The 28000-nt window shown below is 37.4% G+C and overlaps 1 protein-coding gene across 5 annotated transcripts; it reads left to right on the top strand.

The window, feature by feature from the left end:
* The first annotated feature begins 6 nt into the window (after nucleotides 1-6).
* On the top strand, nucleotides 7-28000 carry Mondo (MLX interacting protein mondo). 5 transcript variants are annotated; one of them, XM_089730598.1, is made up of 17 exons: nucleotides 7-457; nucleotides 2651-2757; nucleotides 9431-9504; nucleotides 9687-9812; nucleotides 9901-10051; nucleotides 10256-10351; nucleotides 10476-10649; nucleotides 10754-11044; nucleotides 11119-11498; nucleotides 11566-11748; nucleotides 12832-13024; nucleotides 13758-13879; nucleotides 19003-19143; nucleotides 19901-20028; nucleotides 22072-22195; nucleotides 23247-23376; nucleotides 26282-28000. In XM_089730598.1, the coding sequence occupies exons 1-17, from the start codon at nucleotides 168-170 to the stop codon at nucleotides 26404-26406; spliced, it is 2835 nt and encodes a 944-aa protein (XP_089586724.1). In that variant the 5' UTR covers nucleotides 7-167; the 3' UTR covers nucleotides 26407-28000. The 5 variants fall into 5 exon arrangements, with proteins under 5 accessions (XP_089586724.1, XP_089586721.1, XP_089586722.1 ...); XM_089730595.1 differs by having other exon boundaries at nucleotides 17-457; nucleotides 10476-10667; XM_089730596.1 differs by having other exon boundaries at nucleotides 17-457; nucleotides 10467-10649.

Here is a 28000-nt window from a genome sequence, read left to right as displayed (position 1 = left end):
CTTGACAGTTAATTTTGACAGCTACATGGTGCATAGTCGAAAAAAACAATGTGTGAGTTAAAGTAAAAATATGACGAAGTCAAAAAGTTGATGGATTTTTGTTATTTTACTTAGTTACTTAGTTATAGTAAGAATTTCTAAAAAAAATCTTCCTTCAAGAAACCACCATGAACCAGGTAGAAAAAAGAATAGTGCGCTCAGAAAAGGAGACAATACATTCTGGGCATTTCATGATATCACAATTTGAAGCAGAAGCTCAAGATGATTATGACGACTTGGTAACTGTTCCTGACGAAGAACAAAATACTCCGAAAGTGTCTGTAGTTGCCACATATACAGTGCCTGCATCAAAAGTACCATTTCCACCAAATGAAAAGGAAGAACATAAACAGCATCAGCAACTTTCCATCGAAGTTTCCCTCACTAAGTTATTTAAATGTATGACTTTAGCATATAGGTAAGTTATTTGAGTTCTATGGTAAATAAATTTTGGTATCCCCATTTATCTGAGACATACAAAAATGAGAAGCAAAATGTTTAGTGACAACAATGTAGTATCTTGGAATCTTCTTTGTTACAATAAAAGAAACTGCTGTGGAGGTAAAATAATTTATTTGATAATTAGTTCAATAAATTTAGCGTACTTAGACCAAATAATTGTCTTAATTTAAAAATACGTAAATAATATTGAAAATATTAATTTTTCCATCTACTGGATACTCTGAAATGCAATTATTTTCTTAATGTTCCTATTGAATGTAGCAATTACTACATAAAGTAAAATTAGTAATTATTGGTTATTTGTTTTTTTTTTTTTTGACATTGTAATTGCTTCTTATAATAAGGAAACTGTATAATTCCATTGGCTTTGGCAAGTGCAGATAAGAAAAGGTCATCATAGTCTGTACAAAAGACAGGTCATTTGTAGAGATAACTCAATCTATAAACTGCCAATGATTAAAGTTTCCTTATTCTACAAATTTATTTTTAAAATTATTTTGTAACATTTCAAAATGTCAAAATACAAGAGTAACCAAGTGTAAAAGAGTAACAAAGCTTTTACTAAAAATTCTAAAGCAAAAATTAAAATAATAAAATAAAACCCTTAATAATTTGTAAAATTATGTATTCTAAGCAGCTTTGATTTAATAATTAATTATCATAAAGTTTTCATTAAAGTTCATTGATTTGAATTATATTTTTGAATATGCAGAATCTAATTCGGCTCAACAATTAAGTCTTATTGCACAGTTGGTTATCAGTAAAATTAAAATATTGAATTGACACTTTGATAACAAATGTGATCAAGGATCAACAGAAGATTGCTATAAAATGTGTAAATAAACCAACAAAGTACATAGGTTTGTACTGATCCATTTTTTATTTGTATTTTGGGAACTACAAACACTATTTCACAAAAATATTTATTATTATAATAAATGGAGTTTGTTGAAGTATTATAAAATGGCCACAGTTTCAAAATGCATCTGAATATTGGTGTGAAATTAAATTGCAAATAGTTCTAGGATGTAATCATTAAAGAAAACAATACCATTCATGCTAGTTTTGCAGCTTTTAATTAACATATTTCTAAATGTCATGATAATAAACATGTAAAAAACTTAATTCAAAATTATTAATAGTTCTTCAAAGTATTTAATTTCTCTGAAGAACTATGAAATTATTAATAGTTCTTCAGAGAAAGTCTTAGTTACATTAACATTCAGTAACACAGTGTGCTGTTGCTGGCTGTAGCCAGTTTTTTATAATGTACATTGGGGTGCTGCATTGAAATATTTGAAAAATTATATTATAGAATGGAAGAGATTTTTCTCATTTAGTCGTAGAAACAAGAAAAGTTTCAGATTTCTATTGATTTAAATGGGATAACGGGCTAGATAGGACAGACAACCTACACACATAATGTGTTACATCTGAATCTTTTGAAACTGAAATACACACAAATCAGCGATTGGGCAACAGCAAACCAAGTTGTTGTGTGAATAGGAATTTATCATATGGGAAGGCAAGATGGATGACGAACATAGTCACACAAGTTAGGTTTGTTTATTTCTAAAACTTCTGCTCATGATACAATATACATGTAGATATGTTGCAATGTTTTCCTTTATACATACATTGCAAACATTGAGCATAATAATATGAGGTATGGATGCACAATTATTTATGTCACTATGTGTGTTCAATGTGTCTCATTTAGTGAAAAAGTTGTAAAATAAGTGAAAACTTGGTATATTTACCATTTGGCTTATATTTGTTCTAGTAGTAACAGTAGATAAGATAGTCTAAGTTTATTCCTTATCAAAATGTTATTTACAACGAGCTTAAGATCAGATATTGATAGTGACACTGATAACTGGTTTAACATTTTGATTGTCTGACAATACTACTTACAGTACAGCAAAAATTATCACAGTGTCTGTACTTTAAAGTAAAGCATCCATTTTTTTATTAAAATAGAATAATGCATATTTTAAATTTTTTCTCAATGAAAATGTATCTTGTGAACTCAAGAAACTTCGTAGTAAACTTGTCTATGAGAGTACCACTGATCAGCATTAACTTGTGATGAATAAACTGAGGATTGTAATGGTAAGTTTCAGTTAGATTGTTTAAATGTTGCTTACAGACAAAAACTAACCTCACCAAAATGGAATCGTTTCAAAGGTATAAAACTACGTTGGAAGGACAAAATCAGGTTGAACAACGTCATATGGAGATGCTGGCACATGCAATGTAAGTAAAAATGCAAGTTTTGTTAACAAATAGCTACATGTTAGACACTCAATAGCTTAGTTACTACTCAAATAAGTGCGTTATTTAAGGAGCACAGATGTTCGAGACGCAATGCGTTTCAGCTTATTTCATTAGAGATGTAATGTGTTTTCTTCTGCCATTTTTTTTTTCACATAATAAGGTTATCGTAGCAATAGCTGTTTGCCTACAAAAATCGCGTAGGTTGATTGAAGATTTTTTAAATGGCGTAGTTAAGTGTACCAGCTCTAACACGTCTTGGCTTCCATTAAGGCATTATCAATGCAGCCTAGCTATTAACCATTTTCTCAAAAGTAAAAGCGTTCGAATAAAGTTTCTTCATCGTAGATGTAGGTAGTTTATGAATCCATTTTACGAATAAAAAGAGAAATGAATTTTTCAAGCGTTTTCAGAGTTTACCATAATATTAAATATTATGTTGATTTTGATCATTTATTAGTTAAACCTGAATTGGGCTTGTTCATTGCATTTTTTAGAAACTTAAAGACGTCCAATTGATGATGTTGAAAAACCTGCACAGTATTAAGGGCCGATTATTATCCGATAGCATCATCCATCAGTATAAAAACATAATATGATCATTTAAATATAAGTTCGGATTGCCATTAATGCGTTGTTTTAAGTTTTGTGTATGAATGAACAACAAAGTATGATAGTTTTTTTTAATTCTTCATGCTTTTATGGGTGGAAGAGCTCACGGCCCACCTGGTGTTAAGTGGTTACCGGAGCCCATAAACATCTACAACGTAAATGTCGGCACCCACCTGGAGATATAAGTTCTAAGGTCTCAGGTATAGTTATAACGGCTGTCTCTCTTCAAACCGAAACGTATTACTGCTTCACGGCAGAAATAGGCAGGGTGGTGGTACCCGTGCGGACTCACAAGACGTCCTACTATCAGTAAATTTTATATTATAAATAGGTATGTCGTTACAACTATATCACGTTTATAAAAAAATTGAAATAAAAGCGGCCGAGCGACTACGTCACATTTGGCATTCTAAAATTGATCATGATAATCACGCATGGTTTGCGTGATGACAGCATGTTGAAAATTCAGTATCGATTTGAATGGCATAATTTTGTTTTATTCCTTTGGTAAAATTAAATATGTCAATTAACGTTATTCAAGATTACGCTTCAATTTCCGTAATCAATAACAATTTTTGACCAACACGTGTGATCAAGGCTCTTTCAAAGAACAGGTGCTAAAAACTATACCTACAGTAAATATTCGTGACTTAAAATTATATGATTTGTGCGATAGATGCGATTTACGCATGTTTTTAAAAATCTGAAACTAGTACATAACCAGATCTGCCTTTTTTTTTTCGATATTTTCTGATTTCGGTTTTTGGACAGGTTAACAAATAATAAAAATAAATCGCTTTAATTTTTAATGTTTCTCTTCATAATGGAATATTGAAGCAGTGATGTTAATGATATAGAATTATTTCAAATGATGATGGAATGTGATGCAGATAGTGAAAGCGAGGCCGATATCATACGGTTATAGGAATATAAAAAACGTCTGAATTATATACACGCCTTAGTAGTAGTTTTATTTATCCAAATGGAAAGGCAAAGGTGTCGTACCATACAGCCTAATCTTTTATACATATTTTTTATTTTATGAAATATGATACTATGAAATGAAATGAAGTTGATTAATAATATGAAACATGACATGATATGAATTGAAATGAGATGAAATGATATAATATGGGATACTTTTATGCAAAATGATAATATGAAGATGATTAATTTGAGACATCAATCAACTGGGATGAAATTAAATGAAATGAATTGAGATGATATGGGATGAAATATAATCTCAGTAAAATGGTGGTCATTTACTGAGATTTTTTCAGTGGACTTTTTGGAGGATCCCGAGAAGTTACGTCCAGCGGCTTTGTTTCATTTTCCCACATTTGTGCACTGTCACAGATATTAAACAGTTAATAAACCACCGTTATTACACATTTAAACCTGAAGAAACACTAAATAGACAAAATAAAACAAATCACATAACTTCACTCCTCGCGTTCCCGCCAAAAAGTCCCTACACGCCTTAGTTAAATGATTACGAATTTGCTTATAAATTTCTGAGCAAAGGGGTTGTGAATGAATTGACTAATTTAATAAGACCACGTTTGATTTGTTCATAACAATTTTCCAGAACTTACATCTGAAAGGCAACTAACTACTTATAAATAATTACTTCCAAACATAATTTATAAAATAACCTGTATAGATAATTCGAATTTTTTTATTATACAAAATGAAAATAGCATAGTAGTACACACAAGATACTTAATTTAGAATTTGTACATAATATTTTTTTATTTATTTTTATTTATTGCTTAGATGTGTGGACGAGCTCACAGCCCACCTGGTGTTAAGTGGTTACTGGAGCCCATAGACATCTACAACGTAAATGCGCACACACCTTGAGATATAGTTCTAAGGTCTCAGTATAGTCACAACGGCTGCCCCACCCTTCAAACCGAAACGCATTACTGCTTCACGGAAGAAATAGGCGGGGCGGTGGTACCTACCCGTGCGGACTCACAAGAGGTCCTACCACCAGTAATTACGCAAATTATAATTTTGCGGGTTTGATTTTTATTGTACGATGTTATTCCTTCACCGCGGAAGTCAATCGTGAACATTTGCTGAGTACGTATTTCATTAGAAAAATTGGTACCCGCCAGCGGGATTCGAACACCGGTGCATCGCTCGATACGAATGCACCGGACGTCTTATCCTTTAGGCCACGACGACTTCAATAGGTTGGGGAAAAGTCTTTTCGCATTATAGTATGTATGAACTTGTAATAAAATCTCATTGGCTATACTATTTGTATCTGGCTAGTTTTAGTATCTATAAAAATTTAAATTTTAAAAAAGATAATTCCAAATTCAAATTAAGAAAATGTGTGATTTTTATTTATTTTTCGTACTGTCAAGATGAGTGAATACAAAAATGTAAAAATGCAACGCAAGCCGCGAAAAAAATAATACAATGTTTATGGACCTATGGTTTAAGCCTTTTCAATCCGGAAATTTTGATATCAAAGAGGCACGTCGCTCTGGTCGCCCTATTACGGATAAAATGGATGCCATTTTTGAAAAAGTGGAGCAAGATCAGCATATCAGTACTTGCGACGTAGCTGAAGAACTGGGAATTGACCACAAAACAGTTTTGGCACATTTGAAAAAAACTGGGTACACAAAAAAGCTCGATATTTGGGTACCTCACGAGCTCACTGAAAGAAACCTAATGAACTCATTTGTGATTCTTTATTACGACGTAATGAAACCGAACCATTTTTGAAGAAGCTGATAACTGGTGATGAAAAGATTTTTTTTTTATTGCTTATATGGGTGGACGAGCTCACAGCCCACTTGGTGTTAAGTGGTTACTGGAGCCCATAGACACCTACAACGTAAATGCGCCACCCACCTTGAGATATAAGTTGTAAGGTCTCAGTATAGTTACAACGGCTGCCCCACCCTTCAAACCGAAACGCCTTACTCCTTCACGGCAGAAATAGGCAGGGCGGTGGTACCTACCCGCGCGGACTCACAAGAGGTCCTACCACCAGTAATTACGAAAATTATAATTTTGCGGGTTTCACTTTTATTACACGATGTTATTCCTTCACCGTGCAAGTCAATCGTGAACATTTGTTGAGTACGTATTTCATTAGAATTGGTAAAAATTGGTACCCGCCTGCGGGATTCGAACACCGGTGCATCGCTTCAACACGAATGCACCGGACGTCTTATCTTTTAGGCCACGACGACTTCAATCATCATGTACGACAAGAACGTGCGAAAAAGGTCGTGGTCAAAGGCCGGTCAGGCTTCACAGACTGTGGCGTAACCCGGGTTAACTCGCAACAAGGTGATGATGTGTACGTGGTGGGATTGGAAGGGCATTATTCATTACGAGCTGTTACCACAAGGCAGGACCATCGATTCTGAACTCTACTGCGAACAACTGATGAGATTAAAGCAAGAAGTTGAGAGAAAGCGGTCGGAATTAATCAACAGAAGGGGTTTTTCATCATAATAACGCTAGACCTCACACATCTTTAGCCACTCAGCAAAAATTAAGAGAGCTGGGCTGGGAGGTGTTAATGCATCCGCCTTATAGTCCTGACCTTGCACTTTCAGATTTCCACCTGTTTCGGTCTCTTCAGCATTTTTTAGGCAGTGTCAGACTAACATCACGAGAGGACTGCCAAAACCTATTGTCGCGGTATTTTGATCAGAAGCCCCAAAATTTCTATAGCAATGGGATCATGTCCCAATTTAATTTTCCTTTTAATTTTCAATGTTCTAATTACATTTTCTAGCGTTATCTAAATTAAATTAAGTTTCTCTACAACAATCTCCTTTTCTACATTTTTCAATTTACCTAACTCTCTTTTTTTGCTATTAGGTATTACATACTGCTAAGGCATTGTCCCTAAATATGCTAGCCTTGCATTTCTCTTCTTCCATATTGTGTTTCCGTTTGGCTGTAAAAGTGTTAAAAATGTTGTAAGTGTTCTGACCTAAAAACAATATGCATATGGGGGAGCATAATTATTTATAGCTTAGGATTTTTTTCCTATTATGTGGCTAAGTTAGTACCCACCTGTCCTGGTGAAACTGGAAAGGCCTCCGGGCCACCAGTAATCCTTCAATCATAAAAAAAAAAAAAAATCAAGTTTTAAAGTTCATAGCATACAACCTTCTACGAGAAGCGTCGTCTCGTCTTTTGTCTTGGGTGCTGCCTTTCTCGACTGAAAAATATATCTCTCAAGACTTGAACTCAAAGTAAAATAAATTATTATAATTGTAGTTCATAGATATTTACGGAATTCCTTTTATTTCACTGAAGCTCTGTAATTATACACACACTTAGGATTATAAACGGAAGTTTTAAAGCGTTTTGGAGGGAAATCACCATGAAGTTTATTTTTGTTATTTTTATTGCTAATTAGATTGTACTCATCTACCCACTAATGTAAAGCTTTCCTTCTTTGAGAACGGTTAGCTGGTAGATAACTCAATTGTTGAGTTAAGCTCGCCATTTTTTATATCTTATCCCAATTACTGTATTTTATTAACAGTGTGTACAAATAAAGAATAAAGAAGTAATCAAAAGTAAAATAAAATTAAAATCTATATATGTTTTTATTACTTTTTCATTATAAACTAATGAATTTATTATGGTTTACGATATGATAGTTAATATAGTTATAATTAAGAATAAAACAAGTGTTGAACCTGATATTGTTCCTTTATAGTAGAACGAAACGTATCAAAGGCGTAAACGTATCAATAGATCAGAGTGAAGAAGCTATCTATCTGGCTAAAGATAGATAGCACTTATCCCTGATTGTTTTTTTTTTTTTTTTTATGATTGAAGGATTACTGGTGGCCCGGAGGCCTTTCCAGTTTCACCAGGACAGGTGGGCGAGCAAAGGCTCAGCCAGGAGGGGTGGGATTTGCTAACAGCTGCCCGAGCGCCTCCGAAGGAGACCTAACAGCTCAAGAGTAGCTGCTTCGCGAATGAATCTACTACCGGATCGGAATCGCGACCCGCTGAGAAGATCCGGCGAGAAACTCAGCGAGCTGATTCATGGGTTAGGTTGCACGGCGAACTCTTTGTCGAGTTCGACGAGTACGGTTACCGAGGTCCCTAAGCCTGCTCCTAGAGCTGAAGACGTCTAGTGCAAAGGTTATTGGATCTGATGGATCCGTAAGGACGTGTCTAGGGCGTCGACGGTGACTGGCTCCTGCATGATCAGGATTCGGGGAGTAGTCAGCGGCGGCTACGATAAGGCGATTATCATGACGCATAGCCTTATCGAAGTATCGTTCCGACGCTGACTTCATGTATTTCCGAATTGATTCGAGGCCCAGGTCGTCGTGTAGGTCAACGTTCCTCACGAACCACGGAGCCCCGACAGCTAACCTGCAAAAGCGGGATTGTAGGGATTGGAGGGTGTCTATGTGTGTGCGGGCCGCGTGAGCGAACACCACACTCGCGTAAGTCATGACGGGCCTTATGCAAGTTTTGTAAAGTGTCACCTTGTTCCGAAGGGACATTTTACTCCGCTTACAGATCATGGGGTAGCCGTGATTGTGAAACGCAAACTAAGCATAGATACGCTCTTACTGATGATCGGAGATAGCTATCTATCGGTAATATCAGATAGGGTATTGAAAACGGCCGTTAATGTTTAGTGTGGAATGCGTTTAAAAAGTATTTGTAACTCTGGAAAAATATTGTTTTTCGAAATATATCTTGAAATTGTAATAAAGCAGTAAACAGATATTTAGTCTGTAAGTTTGCGAACGCTGATGTTTACGTGTGTTTGAACCTTTGATGTTAATATACTTGTCTAATAAAATAACTATTATAATATCGAAGGACTGAACCAATCAAAATCAACTTTATGCCTTATGCATTGGGTTGATTTTGTTTCGAGCAAACAGTTCAGATATCAGTACATTGCAAGCGTAGTGCTAGTATCAAATTGATTTAGAAATAAGAGACAGCTTTATCAATTTTAAAGCGCATACAAAAAAGCGTATACACGCACCTAAGGATTAAGATCGGATTGTACTTTCAGTCATAAAGAAACAGAACACTTTGGTCTGCCAGTTTGCATCGCCATTAGATGTTGACACCCACGTGAAACCAGAGGTAATTTATCTTTTGCAAAAAAATTATAATCATTTTAATAAATTTATCGTTAATGATTAAATATGACATGTTTAAAAAAATCGTCACGCAGATAAATAAACTTTTGCAAAAACGGCTTGGCTTTTTATTAGTTTCGCTATCGCTGTATCGGTTTCATTAAACATGTCATACTGGTTTTTTAGACAACGATATTGGAAGGAAAATATTGGAAACGTCGCGTTGAAGCAGTCATAGCGGAATACAAAAAATGGCGAAAATTTCACATAATGCGTCTCCTTGGCAAGGGAGATACCTCTGTCCAAGACACGGTCAGTCAAAAAACAATGTTTTAGTTTAATTGATTTTTAAGTCCTTAAATAGCTCGTGTCAGTCGAAAGTTTATGTGCTTGCTTATAGATAGCGGATATGGACACAGCGGAATCACAATGCAGCGATCTCGCAGGGAATATGCTCACGGACGAGGATTACCTTAACTTCATGACGGACACATTGTTTTCTACCATCACCAACCATCAACCCTTCGCGTTTCCAGATTGCAGGGAAATCGGTTAGCCTTTTAATGGTCATAAAATTTTGGATATTTATTTAATTAACTTTTTCCTCAAATAGGAATGAATGCATCTACTACATGACTACACTAACCTTGGTTGAGTGGTAGATAATGCCTTAGGCATTAAGCCCGCCACTGTACTCATATGCATAAAGTTAAATAAGTACCTAAACAAAGAATAAAAAAAAATCTGTTTTACAGCAAAGGGAGCAAGTTTAGCAGACTTCATTCAACCTAGCTTAGGTCCACTGCAACCTAATCTTGACGATTTTATGGACACATTAGAACCCCTTCAAGGTATGTTCCTGTAAGATGATTATTAAAAATTTTACCGTACGAATGAACTTAATTGACATGAGATACTTAAAAAACAATAGAAACTGCGCGTTTGAAACTTTTTAACGAATATTAGGAATTTCAGAGTTTTTAACGTCGTCTCGTTTGCCGCCTGTGCCGGAAGAGTCGACGCTGCCGTCCGAAGATTCACTATACAGTAGTGGGATGTCAGTGGAGTCGTACAATACTCAAAGTTTCATAACGGAGATGCAAAACTCCACAGTCGCGACCATGCCCACTAGTCAAATGGCTATACACGGTAAACAGAACTGCAGTGGTTCGTTCTCTTGTACAACAATATGAGCGAATTTTTTTTAATGATGTGCGCGTGAAAATGGTAAAAACAGAATTCGCCTGTTGCAGGTACGAGCAACAATAGTCAAATGATGCAGATCTCCGAGCAAAGTATAAAAAATGAGCAGTTACGTATGTACGATAACAATCGTCTGTTTGTGCAGACAGACATGCAGAATAGCTTGATTAGCACACAGGAAATGCTGTCTTCATTCCAAACGGTCGGCTACGATCAGCACGCCGCCCAACAGGCAGATTCCCAAATACAAGCGAGTGTGTACACGGGGAAAACAAACAGAATGCAATATGTGAATACGCCGAAAGCTCCAGTGGAACCCAACTACAATAAATATAGTGCAGGTGAATTTTGTTTTGCCTTGGGTAAATGAGTTTGTCGTGTTCATCGCAATCAATGTCGTATTCGCACGTTTCAGCTATACCCCCCTCTCAGACGGCTCCCGAAACTGTGTCCCTATTGCAGCAACCGGTGCAGAATTCAAAGTATGCTTCGACGATCGTAATACAAGGGAGAAGCGGATACAACCGTGATAAGCCTAGGTCAAGAGTCGGCCAGTATCAAATGCAAAATAGTCAATATCACGCGTACGGGCAGCCGTCGAGCCAGCCGGCCCCGTCTCCCGTGTCTCCGCAGAGCTACGAGGCGCGCCCGGCGGCCGTCCGCCAGCCCGCCGCGCAGGTACAGTACCTGCAGCCGAACCCTGCGGACTCGTACAAAGGGAAGGCCGCCTCGCCATCTGGAAACCCTCGGTCGTTTAAGATGCCTTCCCCGCCGGCGTCCGTCGCCCCTCAGCAGGTAATTATCAGCAATACCTTACTGTGAAAGGCGAGGTCAATCAAACAATAAGGAACGTCGGACGCAGGTGCCAATGCAACAAAGTGGCGGATCGACCAGCACAAGTAGCTCCCGCAGCAGTGGAAAGGAGCAGTACAGATCGCACAGCTTGCCACTGGGTGCGCAGCTCAATCCCGATTGGACGGTGTCCGCTCCGCCTGCACCTGCTCCCTCGACTTCCGAACCCTGCGCTTCTAAGCATGCCGCTCGGGTAAGTATAACGTTACGAGTCAATTGGCATCATTGGTACAGAACAATATGCACTCTGTCGTATGCCGCTCTAAAAACCGTAATGACTGTCTAAGGTAGCCAGGTACATAGTTAGTGTAGATCAAAAAGTTCACTAGATCGTGTACGCATTTCCTTTCGTTTTTTCTATATCTTTATTATGACATAAACATTTTGAAAGTTTGAAATATTTTCACCCGATTAAAATTGATATGGAATTAAGTTATCACGTGTCGTCGGCTCGTACGTTATCGGGAAGGCAAGGCGCCGCCATGTTGATTGACGAGTACATCATTCCGACGTTGTGGGCGGGTGTTAGGAACACACCTACATTCTTAAATATGTCCGATAATAAACTGACCATTATTTAAAATTTCTTGCGTCGAATTCGCATTGGAATTCGATCTACCAGTTTTAAATTATTTGTTCAAATTAGGCGTTGTATTAAACAACAATTAACTTTTTTATTAACAAAAAGTCAAATCAAAATAATTTAACATAAATGAACTCACACAGTAGAATAGGTCTTCCAATGCGCTTGAAGGAGGCACAGTTCCCAAGATACTGGCTACGTTGCCTCGTTGGACAGCCAGACTCGCTCTCTGTGCAAAGTACCAGCCAGCCTTAGCATCACGTGTAACCTCCTTCAAGCGTTTGGAGATTTCTGTAAAAATTTCTTTGCTTCAGGGCTCCAAGGGCCTATCGTCTCACGATTAACTTATGTAGGATTCGTTAGTAGTTAGTATGTGCTATGTTGAACATCCGGAACACCGGGATGCTTGACGTAGCCGATCCTTCAAACACGATCATTAAAACGTTTAAAGGCAAACATCATTCTGATAAAATTTAGATTATTTAGTCTGGTACGGAGTGCGTGCGATAATAAAATGTGTTATCTATCATTATCTTGGGGCATGACTACAAGACCTCGTTTATATTGGCCAACAGATGTCTGGAAATGAAGAAATTAAATTCTCGCACGCGCGATGAATCAGCGGCATACGTTCGAAAAGTTTGAATCGAAACGGTAAGTAAGTGAACATGCAGTAAAGTGAAACGTTTGCAGGCTCGCGAGCCGTTACCGGGTGCGATACGCATGCGGTCCCGCTCGACGTCGGGCGGTAGCGGCGGCGTGCAGTCGGAGGGGGGCGGGCCCCCGCCGCGCCGCGCGCACCCGCCGCCACTCAGCACCGCCGCCTCCGAGCCCACGCTGCCCCACGCTAGCGTTATGCTTGCGCACCTCCTCTCCGCCCAACACTGTCAGTCGTTTTGCTATTTCTGCATTCTATTGTGCGTTTCAAATTATAGCGGGATTGTCAGTCCAACCTTCCATTAATGTGTACATTGCGCCTTCCCTCGCCGAACCAGTCGCTTGCGACGAAGGTTTCGACGAGTAAATTAACCCATAGAGACAGCCCACCGAGCTTGTCGCCGGATCTTCTCAGAGGGACGCGTTTCCGATCCGGTGGTAGATTCTGCGAAGCACTACTCTTGCTATGGCCAGTGTTAGCAACACTCCCGGTTAGAGCCCCGAGAGCTCACCTACTCGCCCGGTTATGCTGACCTAGCCTCAAGGCTACCAGCTTAGGTAGGGAAAAAAAAGCGGGCCAGTAAAGTCAGTTTTGGGTCTAATTTTACGCCGACTGTTCGATTCATGTTAACAAACTTTGATTGAAATGTAACTGGCAGTCTCCATCGTCCTTAAAAATTATATAACAATCGGAATATTTCGATATTTTTCTAAAATCCTAAGTTCACTACCCAGAATACTTTCGCAAACAAAAAACAAGTTTACTTCTATCATTACATCACTCGTTATTCTTCAGTACGCACGTAGAACTATGGAAGCTGGTCAATGTAGCTTTATGACAATCTTCGTCGTGTTTGAAACACATGGTGTCCACGTCTGTTACATAATGTAAAACTAATTCATGTATATTTTGTTTCATGTACTAGATTACCTTATTCATTCGGCCTCCCGTTTTATTTCAGCTCAAAGTTTATACAAACTTAATAGTAATGAAGATGTTGCCGGGAGCTCCGATCCCACCAAGTCCCCGATTAGAAGGGGACAACCGTCTCCGATCGGTAGTGACGTCATGTCGCCCCTTCAAGTAAGTCACATTGAAATTTGTTTGGGGATCCAAGTAAAATGGTTGACTCGCAATGAATAATTACGGCTTATGTGAAGATAACATAAACGCGCGCCCGACTTGTCGAAGAAAGATAAATATAGACTAAAGGTTAAGCAGTAGAATAAATAATCTTAGGATAATAAATTGACCGTTGCACTGGAGTTATAAATAGTCATTGTTTTTAATTATTATTTCATAAAAATAATACTTTACATGCTTAAGCCGCATGATCATTGGTTAATTAATGCCATTCAATAATGCTAATTAAAATTACAGCCGGCAATAGAAAACTAAGCTGAAATATTTTTTTGATCATTAATTACTTACTGGTGGTAGGACCTCTTGTGAGCCCGCGCGGGTAGGTACCACCACCCTGCTTATTTCTGCCGTGAAGCAGTAATGCGTTTCGGTTTGAAGGGCGGGGCAGCCGCTGTAACTTTACTTGAGACTTTAGAACTTATATCTCAAGGTGGGTGGCGCATTTACGTTGTAGATGTCTATGGGCTCCAGTAACCACTTAACACCAGGTGGGCTGTGAGCTCGACCACACAATTAAGCAAAAAAAAAATCTAATTCTAATCGCAAAATTCGTTTTTCCCTTTGTTTGCGTTCCTTAATTTCAGACTTAAAGATTTATTGAATGAATGAACACTTGAATCGTGTGTGTCGAGGTATTTTTCGGGTTTTTTTTCATGTACTTACGTTCATTATCTTTATATTCATAACTACTTATTATCTAAGTGAAAACGATAAAAAAAACTTGAAGGCATAACACGTAGATAATAAATACAATTTATTTGGATGAATACTCTGTGGTTTACTCTTTAGCTGCAAATTAATCAAATCTTCACAGTGTGAACCACTTTATTTATTACTAGCTTTTGCCCGCGACTAGGTCCGCGTGGAATAGTTACTTTGGCATAACGCTAAATTTTACCCCCCACTTCATTTACGCAGAAAGTGAAAATATTTGGAAATATTCTTTATTGGTTGCCCCACTTGTATTGGTCTTACCGTAATGTTATATACCCTATAGCCTTCCTCGATAAATGGGCTGTTTAAAAACTGAAAGAATTTTTCAAATCGGACCAGCAGTTCCTGAGATTAGCGCGTTCAAAAAAACAAACTCTTCAGCTTTATAATATATTAGTATAGATATGCATGCATGGTCTGCGTTATGCATGCGAGAGATGTTAGACATGTTAGATGGTATAACCTCTTAGGCTACCCGCCAATAGGTAGGGGGGAAAAACGTTGTTTTTGTTGTAATTTTCATTTTTATTGTATCAGTATATTGGTTGTATCGTGTATGAAACCAACGTCAATGCATGCATGTTCTGTACAATGGCCAACTAATCATGCCCTCAATATTGTTATATTCTGGTCCAATATATTATATTTATGTTTACGGCAAATACGGATAATGATCAACAATCATAGTTGTGAATGTTAAATGTGTAACGTTATAAGTTCCTACGTGATACGCATAATTTTTCCCTGAGATCATCGGATAGCCTGAGACTGAAAATGCCGGCGCATTCATCATCATTCTTTGATCATTCATTCACCGTCCAGGCGGTTCGATTGTGGAATGCTCTGCCGGATGCAGTGAGAAGTGCTCAAACTTTAAACTGTTTTAAAAGAATGGTGAAGGAACACTACTTATCTTCTTAGTGCTGTTTGTTTGCATCATCATTTATTATTTCCATACTGTTGATGTATTATGTGTATGTAAGTATATTAGTATGTATTGTATGTAAGTATGTATATTGGTATATAATAATAAGTATATATTTCATATTATATGTAAACGGTATATATTTTGTTTATTGTATGTATATATTTTCTATAACGTATTATCTATAGTACACCGCAACATACCTGCTATATTTTTTTATATTTTCCAGAATTTCTATAAATTATACGGTTGTCTGGAAGAGATCGCTTTTAGCGATAAGACCGCCTATTGTACAAATTTATCTGTTTTTTGATTGTTTTTTTGAATGTAAATTGTGTTTTGGTGTGCAATAAAGTGTATTCTCTCTCTCTCTCTCTCTCTCTCTCTAACGTTATATATTTTTTTAAATCCGTACACATAAAAAAAAAAATGAAAAAAGAAGAGGAAATTTAGACCATCGATGGCATTAAGCTGTATTAAAAATAATCTTTCAAGTAATTACTACGCATGTGTTGGCCTCGTTTTTTATTTATTAATTTATTAAAAAATCACTGATAACGTTTATTGGATTTGGTATAGTTTATGTTACAATACAATTTTTAAGGTTAAATTCTGTCACTTAGATTTGAATTTCTTATATTAGAGTAAAGAATCAAACCGGTATGCATAAGAATTCAGAATGTTGATACATATACATCTGCAACGTAAATACCGATACCCACCTTGAGATATACAGTCGTGGTCAACTAATTGGGACAATCTCTAGTTAAGCCAAATTGTGATTTTTTATTTTATTTTCCAACGAGTCTTAGCAATATTCCATATCTTTTACATGTAAGTGTAATTAGTCATTTATGTGCGCGATTATACAAACAATAACAACTTCTTAAACATTAAACCTCTTTACAGTATAGCTGATACAATATCATAGTGCTATTGGTTCAAAGAATGCTGGCTGGCCATTTAATTAGGGACACTGAGGTATTGCGTTCTAATTTCAAAATTAGAATTTTAATACTTTTTTGTTTCTTTTCTTATTGTTTAGTGGTCGTTTCGGCGGCAATCCAGATTTTTTATTTTAAGTTTTGAGAATTATTTTGAAGAAAAATGGGCAAAAATAAAAGTCGCGATCCAACACTACGAAAAATTATCACGAAGTTTGTCGAGCGTGGTTGGATATACCGAAGGATAGCACAACATTTAAATTGTTCAAAAACTATGGTATGCAATGCAGTGCAACATTTCAAGCGCTATAACACAGCTTTAAATGTGTCCAGAACAAAAAGATCGAGAAAAACGACTCCGCAAGAAGATCGAATGATAACCAGGTTAGCTAAGAAAGATCCGTTTCTAGGCTTTATTTTAATTAAACACGAAGTGTTTGGGGCAAACGAAAGAGCCGGTGTATCTGCGAGGACCGTTCGACGACGTTTGGTAGAAGCAGGGTTGTTCGGAAGAGTGGCTCGCAAAGTACCGTTGTTGAAGAAAGAACATAGAAATGCTCGTTTGGCATTTGCACGTAAATATGGACATTGGACCTACGCCCAGTGGCAACATGTACTTTTGTCTGACGAGACAAAGGTTAATTTGATTTCTTCATATGGAAGGCAATATGGATGGCGTCCTGTAAAAGCGGAAATGAATCTAAGATTCACAAAAAAACAGGTGAAACATGGCGGTGGAAACATTAAAATATGGGGTTCATTTTCTGGACGTGGAGTGGGACCTGTGAGGAAAGTTCAGGGTAACTTAGACCAAGGCAATATTGGAAGAAACTATGCTTCCCTATGCTGAGGAGCATCTCCCTATTATATGGACGTTTCAGCAGGATAACGACCCGAAACATACCGCCCATTCAGTCAAGTCGTTTCTCACCAGTCAGTTTGTATCGGTGCTAGATTGGCCAGCAAATAGCCCGGACCTCAACCCAATTACAAATACAAATTTGGATGAACTTCATGAAGCTTTTTGTGAGACATGGCAAACATTCCTGTCGAAACATATCAGAAACTGATAATGTCTATGCCACATCGGTGTCAAGCGGTAATTACTAACAAAGGTTTTGCTACTGGGTACTGATTTTACACGTAATAAAATGGAGCTGCTAAAGATATTATAACACTGAAGATTATAAGTTTTGTGTAACTGTATTTTTCATTATACTTTACTGTCCTTAATTAAATGTCCACTACAGAATTATACCTTAATATTTAATACATGTCTAATCTTTGGTATTAAATACTTTTTCTATTTATTAAATCTTTTATTTACAGCCATTTATAGCATAATAATCAGACCACATTATGCAAATAATAGGTGCTGAGAAATCAATAGGGTTTTATATCTAAATGTACATAACCGGTTATAGTCCTTCACTATCTTGAATGTCCCTAATTAGTTGACCACGACTGTAAGTTCTAAAGTCTCACTCTAGTTACAACGGCTGCCCCATCCTTCAAATCAAAACTCATTACTGCTTCACGGCATAAATAGGCAGGGTGGTGGTACCTACTCGTGCGGACTCATCAGACGTGCTACCACCAGTAATTACGCAAATTATAATTTTGTGGGTTTGATTTTTATTACACGATGTTATTTATTCACAGTGTAAGGCAATCATAAATATTGGTTAAGTCGTACTTCATTAAAAAAATTGCTACCTGCCTGCGGGATTCGAACACTGGTGCATCGCTAGATACCGAATGCACCGGACGTCTTACCCCACTAAGCCACGACGACTTGATATGTGTTTTAAAATAGGGATGTACCTACATATTAGGCTGTCAGCGCAAAAGTGGTCTAAACATACCATAGTTAGTATGGAGATACAGAGGTTCGAATTTACCTTTACAATACTTCGTAGGCAAAAAAATACGCGCTAAAATGATGTTTACAAAGTCATCTATTATCTATGGATTGAAACTAGGGATAGGCCGAATTTGCATCAAAATTTATTATGTTTTAAATAAATTGCAATACATAAATAAGCATGAATGTGAATCGTGAGTTAGGCCGCTTTTGCGCTGACGGCCTCATATCGCCTTTTCGCATTAAAAGTGTACAATTTCCAAAAATATTCGAAATTTAGTTAATATATGTAAACATTTGGTATCACCAGTATTTTTTCATAAATACTGTCAAAAGAGCGTAGTTTAGTTTTAAGTTTTTTTTTTTAAATTTACCTATATTTTGACTACTATTAACAAAATTTTATCTTACTTTAAAATACAGATAATGTAACTGATAAAAAATTAAAAATAAATGTTGCAAATATGATTGATATTAAAAATATTACATGTTAAACCTTTAAAACACTCTCCTGTAAAATTAGTAAGTTTTGAGATTATACAGTTTTAATGCGAGAAGACGATATGTGCTATCGTCTGCAATGCTCGAATAGTTGAGTAACGTAGTGTTGGGACAGTCGGTATCGCCGCCGACGTCCCCTGGCTCGCCGCGCCGCACTCACCTCCACGCCGAACAGAAGCGCCGCTACAACATCAAGAACGGATTCGACACGCTGCAAGCCCTCATACCGCATCTCAACGTCAACCCCGGCGCTAAGGTAAGGAACGCAACGTCACTATCGCTCTATCCTTGTCTCTCCTTACACGACACTCAATCAATTCAATCTAGAGTTCAATCATCTTTCTACACACTGAGGTCTTTAAAATACCGTTACAATGATATAGGACTAATTGACAAATAACGTGGAACCAGGACCGGTTTTGGCTCCAAGTTATCTCGGCCTTTCAGCAGTAAGCTTTAACATGGCTGCTGGTTTCCATGAGTGAGAGTAACCCCTCATCATCTAATGGTGTCGTGAGCTCGCAAGCGGCTACAGCATAAAATTTTAGATTTGTAGTTCTAAATGTGCAATAAATTAAAAAAAAAAAAACGTTTGAAGTTACTATGCTGCAACTATTTAAAAACATGCTTTGAGTTATTAGTTTTTTGTTTCTATTGCTTAGATCAGTGGACGACCTTAAAGCCCACCTGGTGTTAAGTGGTTACTGGAGCCCATAGACATTTACAACGCAAATGCGCCACCCACCTTGAGATATAAGTTCTAAGGTCTCGGTATAGTTACAACGGCTGCCCCAGCCTTCAAACCGAATCGCATCACTGCTTCACGGCAGAAACAGGCGGGGTGGTGGTAACTACACGTGCGGACTCACATGAGGTCCTACCACCAGTGAAAATAGTAGTAATATATACCTAAATACACTCTATAGATAGTGTGTCTTTTCGTACTGCTTCATAAAATTCATAATTCATAATGATGATAATTTCGTTGGCTCATTATTGAAATGTGTTTGTAGATAAGCAAGGCGGCCATGCTCCAAAAGGGCGCGGAATACATCAAGCAACTGAAGGCGGAACGGAATCAGTTGAAAGAGGAAATGGAGAGTTTGAGACAACAAATCGAATGCTTACACAATTCGATTTCGTAAGTAAACATCTTTTAGTTAATTAAAAACAACGAAACGTATTATCGACCCTGGTATTATATATATATATAATCTTATTGACACTGTCACTCGAAGATTACATTATGAATTTGTGTGTTTAAATGTACAAATATTTTACATTCCGTTACTTATGTGTGGTTTAGTCTGCGTCAATAGACGCCGCGCTCTGGTTTGAAGTTTTTAATATAAACGGGAACGCTTTTAAATTTTTTTATTGCAAGGATGCGTGTTCAACCCACAGCATGCCAGATCAAAATAAGTTTGAAACATATTGTTTCGTAAAAAATAATTTACCGAGTCTATTGTATTAATTTCTAACTTGCAAGATAATTGTACCCATTAAGATTTGATTAACTTAAATGATTTTCGACATAGCCATTGTTATTGAACAAAAGATACGGGTACACAATGTACGGCTTCGAGTTATTTCTACTTCTCATCATCCTAACGTCTAGCAGTGTTCTCACTTTAATTTTCGTTGTGACCCGCTTGTTGTAGTAGTCACTGAACTCAAGAACTATGAATGCGAAGGTTGACATCAGATATAAATGGTGTGTTAGTCTTTTTGTTTGGTGGTCATCTGATCTGTTTAGTCCTATATGCAGTTGTTATATATGTTACCGGAAATGTATGAAATCAAGGAATTGTATACAAATCCTAGGAAATGTGTACAATTCCGATACTATTTAGGAAATGTATAAAATATTGTTTGAAAAACTATTTCATGCATAGATATCCTAGGAAATGTATAAACTTCCTCGAAATTGTATACAATTCCAATATCGTATTAGGAAATGTATAAAGTAAATGTTTTCTGTAATAAAACACGTTGTTAATAATATTTTTTTAATATAACACTTATTGAGACAATCGGGTAACAGTCATACCGTGAAATAATAATAATATATTCATATTATCTTACTAATTAAAACTTCTAAAATCAACTATCTATTAACTTTTAACGTATCACAAAATATTATATTTATTCTTATAAAATCAAATTTTCATTTGGCAAGTAATCGGTCTGATAATTAAATAATTATAAATGTCAAAGTATAAAAGTAAATCTTTATATTATAATACTTTGTCAGTCCATATAGCTATTTATTTTTGCAGGGTAAGCTCGAATGGCATTTGGAAGTACATAATACTTTATTTTTAAAACACAGACATCTTGATGTAGCACAGTTTTTCTTGCAAAGGCACTTCTTAAATCCCTGGCCGGTTCCAGTGGATTGCAAGTTGGCAACTGACCGTAACGCAAGACTCGTTCCGCTGTCCCCGCGTACCTACCAATATCTTAAATGTTTCACATTTCCGATTGCTATTTAGGAAATGTATAGATTTCCTAGGAAATGTGTAATGTGTAAGTATAATATAATTTATTTCACACATTTCCATGCGATTTTAGGAATTACATACATTTCCTAGGAATTGTATACAATGACGGATTACATACATTTCCGTTAACATATACACTCGACTTTTCAGGGTTGATTTTGATTTGTGACAGGTAGCCGTCGAGTAGGTTCAATAATTTGATGTATTCCGTCCAACAACCCTCTCCCCCAATACCACCTCCCCAACACCCAACCCCTTTAACAAAATATGACGATCACGACCATTCTGTCAAGAGTGACACGATTGCGAAGAATTTCGTACACACAGCTGAACAGAGCTGGGTTTCATTAGTGCACCTTCTAAATTGATGTAATTTTTTATTTATTGCTTAGATGGGTGGACTAGCTCACAGCCCACCTGGTGTTAAGTGGTTACTGGAGCCCGTAGACATCTACAACGTAAATGCGCCACTCAATTTGAGATATAAGTTCTAAGGTCTCAGTATAGTTACAACGGCTGCCCCACCCTTCAAACCGAAACGCATCACTGCTTCACGGCAGAAATAGGCGGGCTGGTGGTACCTACCCGTGCCGACTCACAAGAGGTCCTACCACCAGTCAAAAATATTTTCTAGATTTATATACTCTAGATTAGTAGTTGAATGTTTGACTAACGTGCAGCAACTGCCACTCGCTGCTGCCGGCGACGGGCGCGCCGGTGTCGCGGGCACGCGCCGGCCGCCTGCGGGAGATGTTCGCGCGGCACGTGGCCAACCGGACCCTGCACAACTGGAAGTATTGGCTCGTATCCTTTCGAACAAAACAACATTACAATTAGCCCAAAACACGTCATTACGGATCCTCCCGATCTATTAACGGTGCTTTTGGGTGCCACAAGCACCGGTCACCGTCCTCGTCGAACCTGTCGCTTCGACGAATTAGCCCACAGACACAGCCCACTGAGTTTCTCGCCGGATCATCTCAGTGGGTCGCGTTTCCGATCCGGTGGTAGATTCTGCGAAGCACTGCTCTTGCTAGGGTCAGTGTAAGGATCACTCCGGTTTGAGCCCCGTGAGCTCATCTACTAGTTAAGGTTACGCTGAAATAGCCTCTCAAGGCTATCATCAGCTTAGGTAGGAAAAAAAAATATTTTTTTTTGTACGTACAAAACGAACGTACTAATAATTTCATAGTTAAATCACTGAGCCTCCGTCGACATCGTGCCATTGTTTTTCGTGTAATGCTTAAACGAAAATATACAGAGTAATAATAAAATGTTAATGTAGATAAATATTTATCTCCGTTTTCTTTTACCATAGTACAGGAAATCCTAATTTGAGATAAATTTTAAGACGATAAAATTCAAGATATGATAAAATAGTATATTAATAAGTACCCCACCCTTTTTGCGATAAAATGTTTCTTTTTAATAAATCACTCGATTTTTTTACTTACGTAAAATTATTCTCTAATTTTTAGTTCAGCTAGCCACAAACGCCTGTGTTTTAGATTTCTTAAACCATTATTTAAATATTGTAAATATTGTAAGTATCACACGCCTTATAGTAAGTAGGTACTTTTTTTATTACCCTTTCAGACAGCCGAACATACGGCCCACCTGATGGTGAATGGTTACCGTCGCCCACGGACTTCAGCAATGCCCAGGGCAGAGCCAAGCCGCTGTCTACCATTAAGTACTCTTCTCTATCACATGGTATATTTTTGGTACAAGGTAATTAAAGCTTATCTTCTATCTTATCTGTCCACGGAAGACGTGGGTAGTTGTTTATTTTTGTGGACGGAAGGCGTGGGTAGTTGTTAAATGTGAAACTCGAAGCGCCTTGACTCGTGCGAAGTTCAGCGTGGTGTCGGCGGCGCTGGTGGAGTCGTTCAGCGCGTGCGTGTCGTGCGGCAGCGGCTCCGACCTGGTGCGGACCACGCTGCTCTGGGCCGAGCAGCACTGCTCGCTCGTGGAGATGCGCCCCGGTAACGTTTCCACCCTGTACCGCTGTTGGATTGTATATGCTATTTGATTGTACTAGGGTCTAAGAGGCCACTGAAACTCATACATGTCGCGACGGATACCCACCGCTCACCTTCAAACACGAAGTGGAACGTACAACTGTAATTGGAGACGTCGAAAATAGTCCTAACTGGCATAGGATTTTTTTTTATTGCTCTGATGGGTGGACGAGCTCACAGCCCACCCGGTGTTAAATGGTTACTGAAGCCCATAGACTTCTACGACGTAAATGCGCCACCCACCTTGCGATATTAGTTCTAAGATCTCAATATAGTTACAACGGCTGCCCCGCCCTTCAAACCGAAACGCATTACTGCTTCTCGGCAGAAATAAGCGGGGTGGTGGTACCTACCCGCGCGGACTCACAAGAGGTCCTACCACCAGTAGTCACAAGAGGTTCTACCACCAGTAAATTCCAGATATTCCAGGACTCACATAAACCAAAGAAAAATACTATGTGAAGTAGAAGTCTCAATATTATTAGAATCATACAATCACCCTTTACTCTATTGAAGGCTTTGTTGTCTTTGTCAATGCGACGTTGATCCCATTGTCGTATGACATAGTCCGGCAACCAGGAGTCGGACCTAAACTTTTTTAATTAATTGTTCGTGCACTGACTTCGTGTAATTTTTTATTCGGTCCCCGTATTAAAAAAATCTCACCGGTAAATTTATACAAATTGGAATTTTGATGAATATTAAAAAAATAAGAACTATCGTTTACTAAATAGACCTTTAGAAACTGTCATTTAAGATTACTTATAATCCCTTCGCCAGTCAATAAACTTATTCATTACATTGAATGACATTAATACTGATAACAGAGTATGCACTATCTTTTTGAAAGTTAATGCCTAACATCTGTGTGTACTGGCATGGTGAAGGAATAAAAATATGTAAACTGTTAGTACATATTGGCATAAATCGAACATATTTGAATAATTTAATTAATAAATTATTGGTGTTCGGTGTGAGCTCGCGAGGGTAGGCATAAGCTGCGCGCGCCAATAAAGAAACGAATCGAAAATCGCGTCTATGTACCTGCACTGACAGATGGTAGAGTCAACAAATAAAAAGAAAGATAGAAAGTTGTTTATTGTAAAAAATATAAAAAAAAAATTTTTTTTTTTCAACATAACAATAAGTATTTAATAACGTTATACATGATTTCGCGTGCATCACTGTGAAGGACTTTTCCTCGTTTGTGAGAGGCCATATTATTTACCAACGTGGCACAAAAAAAAAACGATAACAATAACAAATTTAACAAAAACAACAAAATAACAACTAAAATACGGACAAATGCAACATATAACAACAGAATTTGAGAGAAAACTAAGCGCGTCGAGACAGCGTGAGAACAAAGTCAGAACTGATATTTTTTTTGCATACAGTATAATAACCGGCAAACTTCTTGAGCATTTGTTGACGTAGTGGGGGTAAGTTTGCGCATGGTACACTCACGTGCAAAAACACTACTTACTCTGCGTCATAATGCTATTAAATTATTAAAATCAACATATGTATTTATTTATATATTTATTAGAACATCAACAAAACATATAGGTTAATAATTGTAATAATTTAATCTTGGGGTAAAATAGATATTCCTTCTATTAAGTCAAAACTAGAGCTGTTGCCAGGTCTTGGTTCAGTTGAAGCGAAGCTGGTATTTGTAATTTTTTTTTTCGTTATCATAATCTTGACCATCATCATCATCACTGTTTTCATCACCCGAGTCGCTATCATCGTGATGAGTCAACATAGGGCTCATCAGCGTAGTTTACAACTCGGTCGATTCGGTCTTCCTTTTTGTCTATAATTAATTATTTTTTGAAGATATTCGATTCGTAGTAATCGAATGTTACTTTTTCATTTACCAGCTTCCGATTATTTTCTGTTCTTTTTTTCCATCTGAAGCCTAGCTCTTTCATAATCCGTTGTAAGCTTCATTCCGAGCCATTAAAATTTATATCTTCTTTAAATTTTTCGAAGCCTTTCTACGGTACGGAGTTTCGCTGCTTGTTATGTAGTTATTATGATTACATCTTTTTATTACAGATTGAACGAAACTATCCATTCCGGTAACTTTCTTCTTCCCTGATCTTTTCTTACCCGGAGTCCGAAACACGGCGAGCAAGCCAGAGCCTTTAGCTTCGTTAATAATGCACCTAACAGTACTCACTGATGTTTTTGTTGCTTCCGAAGTCTGTTTTAATTTTTCCATATCATTCTTCCCCTGTTTTATAAAGAAGCAATATACGTCGTACACAAATTTTCTACCCTTTCTTTTAAGTACTACACCAGTTTGTCACGGCATAGTGTATGTTTTATAAAAAATCAACAAACACTCAACAAATAGCAATGGCAACAAAGTCCACAAGCAATTATAACAAATAACTTAACGATTAATAACGATAGACTTTCCACTGTACGCAAGCGTACTTTTGGGAGCAAGCGGAATGAGGGCGCGGTGCGGGACGCAAGGTTCGACTGATCTACCAATAACGCGCTCGATACGATTTCCCCTGCCGTCGCGCCTCACCCTCACCACCAAAGTGATCTAAAATTCGGTTCTGCGCAGTCAAGGTCATTTGCTCAAGAAGTTTGCCGATTACTATACGCGCCGTGTGCGATCAAAGACAGCAATAGCTTAGAGTGAGAGCGCATGATCGCCGCCGCTATTTTTTAGATTCGTTTCTTTATTGGCGCGGCTTACAACAGTTTCCAATATTTGTAAAGTAATCCCGTTTTTACTAAATTATCTCTATGTTTATTTTAAAGATGCACGGCAACATTTCCGTTGACAAACGTGGATGTGGGGCACCAGTCAGCCTCACGTTTGTAATGTGGTTATGATTTGCAGCGGTGTTGAACTCCCTGCGCGTGCTGTGCACGACGACGGACATCCTCACGAACCCCGAGCGGCTGCCGGACGAGGCGCGCGCCGCGGTCGCCGCCGGCGCCGCCGTCAAGACAGAACCCTCGTAACCAGACCGGGCAGCCCCGACTCGTCTCTACTGCTGCTACTACTACTACTTCATAATTAGGGTAACACGTACTATTGTTAGCGCCTAGCCTGGTGATAGGGCTGACCCAGACTTTGAAAACCACGAAATAAGGGTGGGTAGCTTGTGAAGGTTTTATGCGATTTAGAAAAATATTTTTGGCAACAACGACTTTAAAAAAAGAGGAAAACACAATGAACACTAGAAATGAACATTTAAAATAAATTGAATGATGTAATGTATGTCTTGTTAAAAAAATTTAATAGTTGGCAATCAATGCTCTAGTGCTCTTGCACCGACGATTGTATCAGAACGTTGAGAGGGCTAATTGTTGTAAAGATATCTATATTTTTAAATGTCATATCATTTTTGTAAAAATTAAATGTACGCGTACAGATTATATACATGGACGTATTAGTAGCTTTTTGAGCGGTAGGGAATCCTGCTTCACGTTCCCATTGCACTAGTGAGTGTTACCAACGTCTACTGCATTGTTTCCCGAGAAAACATTCTTAAAATGTGTCCGCTAACTAACATGGATTTTCGTGAAATTCTTCGGATATTTGGTGAAAATTCGCAAGATCTTACAAGTCATCTTAGAGCACTTGACGCAATGAAACCTTATCTTCCTGTATTTAGCACTCTTTTCATTTCCCACGCGTAATGGGAGCCCGGATTTTCTTTAAATTTGTTCCATTATTTTTATTGAACTATATTTTCCTCTATATTCCTTTAACTTTTTTTTCTCTTTAACAAGTGACATTTCGAATTAAAAACGTTTCAAACTAAAGCCTGATACTGTTGGGGCTTGTTGCGTTTTGTCCGAAATACAATTACCGTGCCGAAAAAAATTGTATTGTTGTTTTTTAAATAATTATCTTTGTCCATTTGTAAGATTCTTACTCAGTTCCGGTCCGCCTTCGCTCCACACACGGCGATCAGCTGATAAAAACGTTACATTAGATTTATTTTCGATTTGTTTTATTGCGTAAATGTTACCTTAGTTTGTAATTTAAAAAATAAAATTAAAAAATCAGTCTGATCGCCGACGTGCCTGCGGTGTTTATTTAATATATATTTTTAGTAGTTTTCATTGAGTCGTGAAAATTTGAAAACAACAAGATAAAATTGAAAAAAATATTATTATCGTACGATTACTCAAATGTACACGAAATAGATTCAAGTATATTTTTAGTAGTTGGATATTGCACGCATTTATTGTGCGGAACAACACATCACTTTGAATACAATTTTGTGGCCTTAAAAAGTGCCTTTGACGTACCTAAAATATAATGTATACCTACAAAGCTTCTGTAAAGTTAGTCAACCAAAGATTAAAGCAGAAAGTTCATCATTAACTTCAGCCCGTCCTGTCCGAATACTTGAAATTCAATTTGTAGATCGTAAGCGAAATGAATTTACTTTGTGGTCATATCGAGATTTGTATTTTAAATTTACGTAATCTAAGTATATCTACGTAAGTACGTACTTTAAGGATATATTTTTATATTGTGCGAAGACACAAGTGTTTTTTTTTTAAAACAACATATATATAAATTGGTGCCAACGTAAATATT

This window comes from Bombyx mandarina, chromosome 10, assembly GCF_030267445.1.
Source record: "Bombyx mandarina strain Sakado chromosome 10, ASM3026744v2".
NCBI classification, from domain to species: Eukaryota; Metazoa; Arthropoda; class Insecta; order Lepidoptera; family Bombycidae; genus Bombyx; species Bombyx mandarina.
The sequence above is the reverse complement of the archived record's forward strand: the minus strand, read 5'-3'. Positions and strand labels throughout refer to the sequence as shown.

What these genes read in the sequence shown, in the direction of transcription:
- Mondo (XM_089730594.1), top strand. Translation starts at nt 168, where the DNA reads ATGAACCAGGTAGAAAAAAGAATAGTGCGCTCAGAAAAGGAGACAATA. An exon ending in CCTCCTCTCCGCCCAACACT is followed by an intron (nt 13,025 to 13,757) that starts GTCAGTCGTTTT and finishes GTTTTATTTCAG; the next exon opens with CTCAAAGTTTATACAAACTT. An exon ending in ACAACTGGAAGTATTGGCTC is followed by an intron (nt 22,196 to 23,246) that starts GTATCCTTTCGA and finishes ACTCGTGCGAAG; the next exon opens with TTCAGCGTGGTGTCGGCGGC.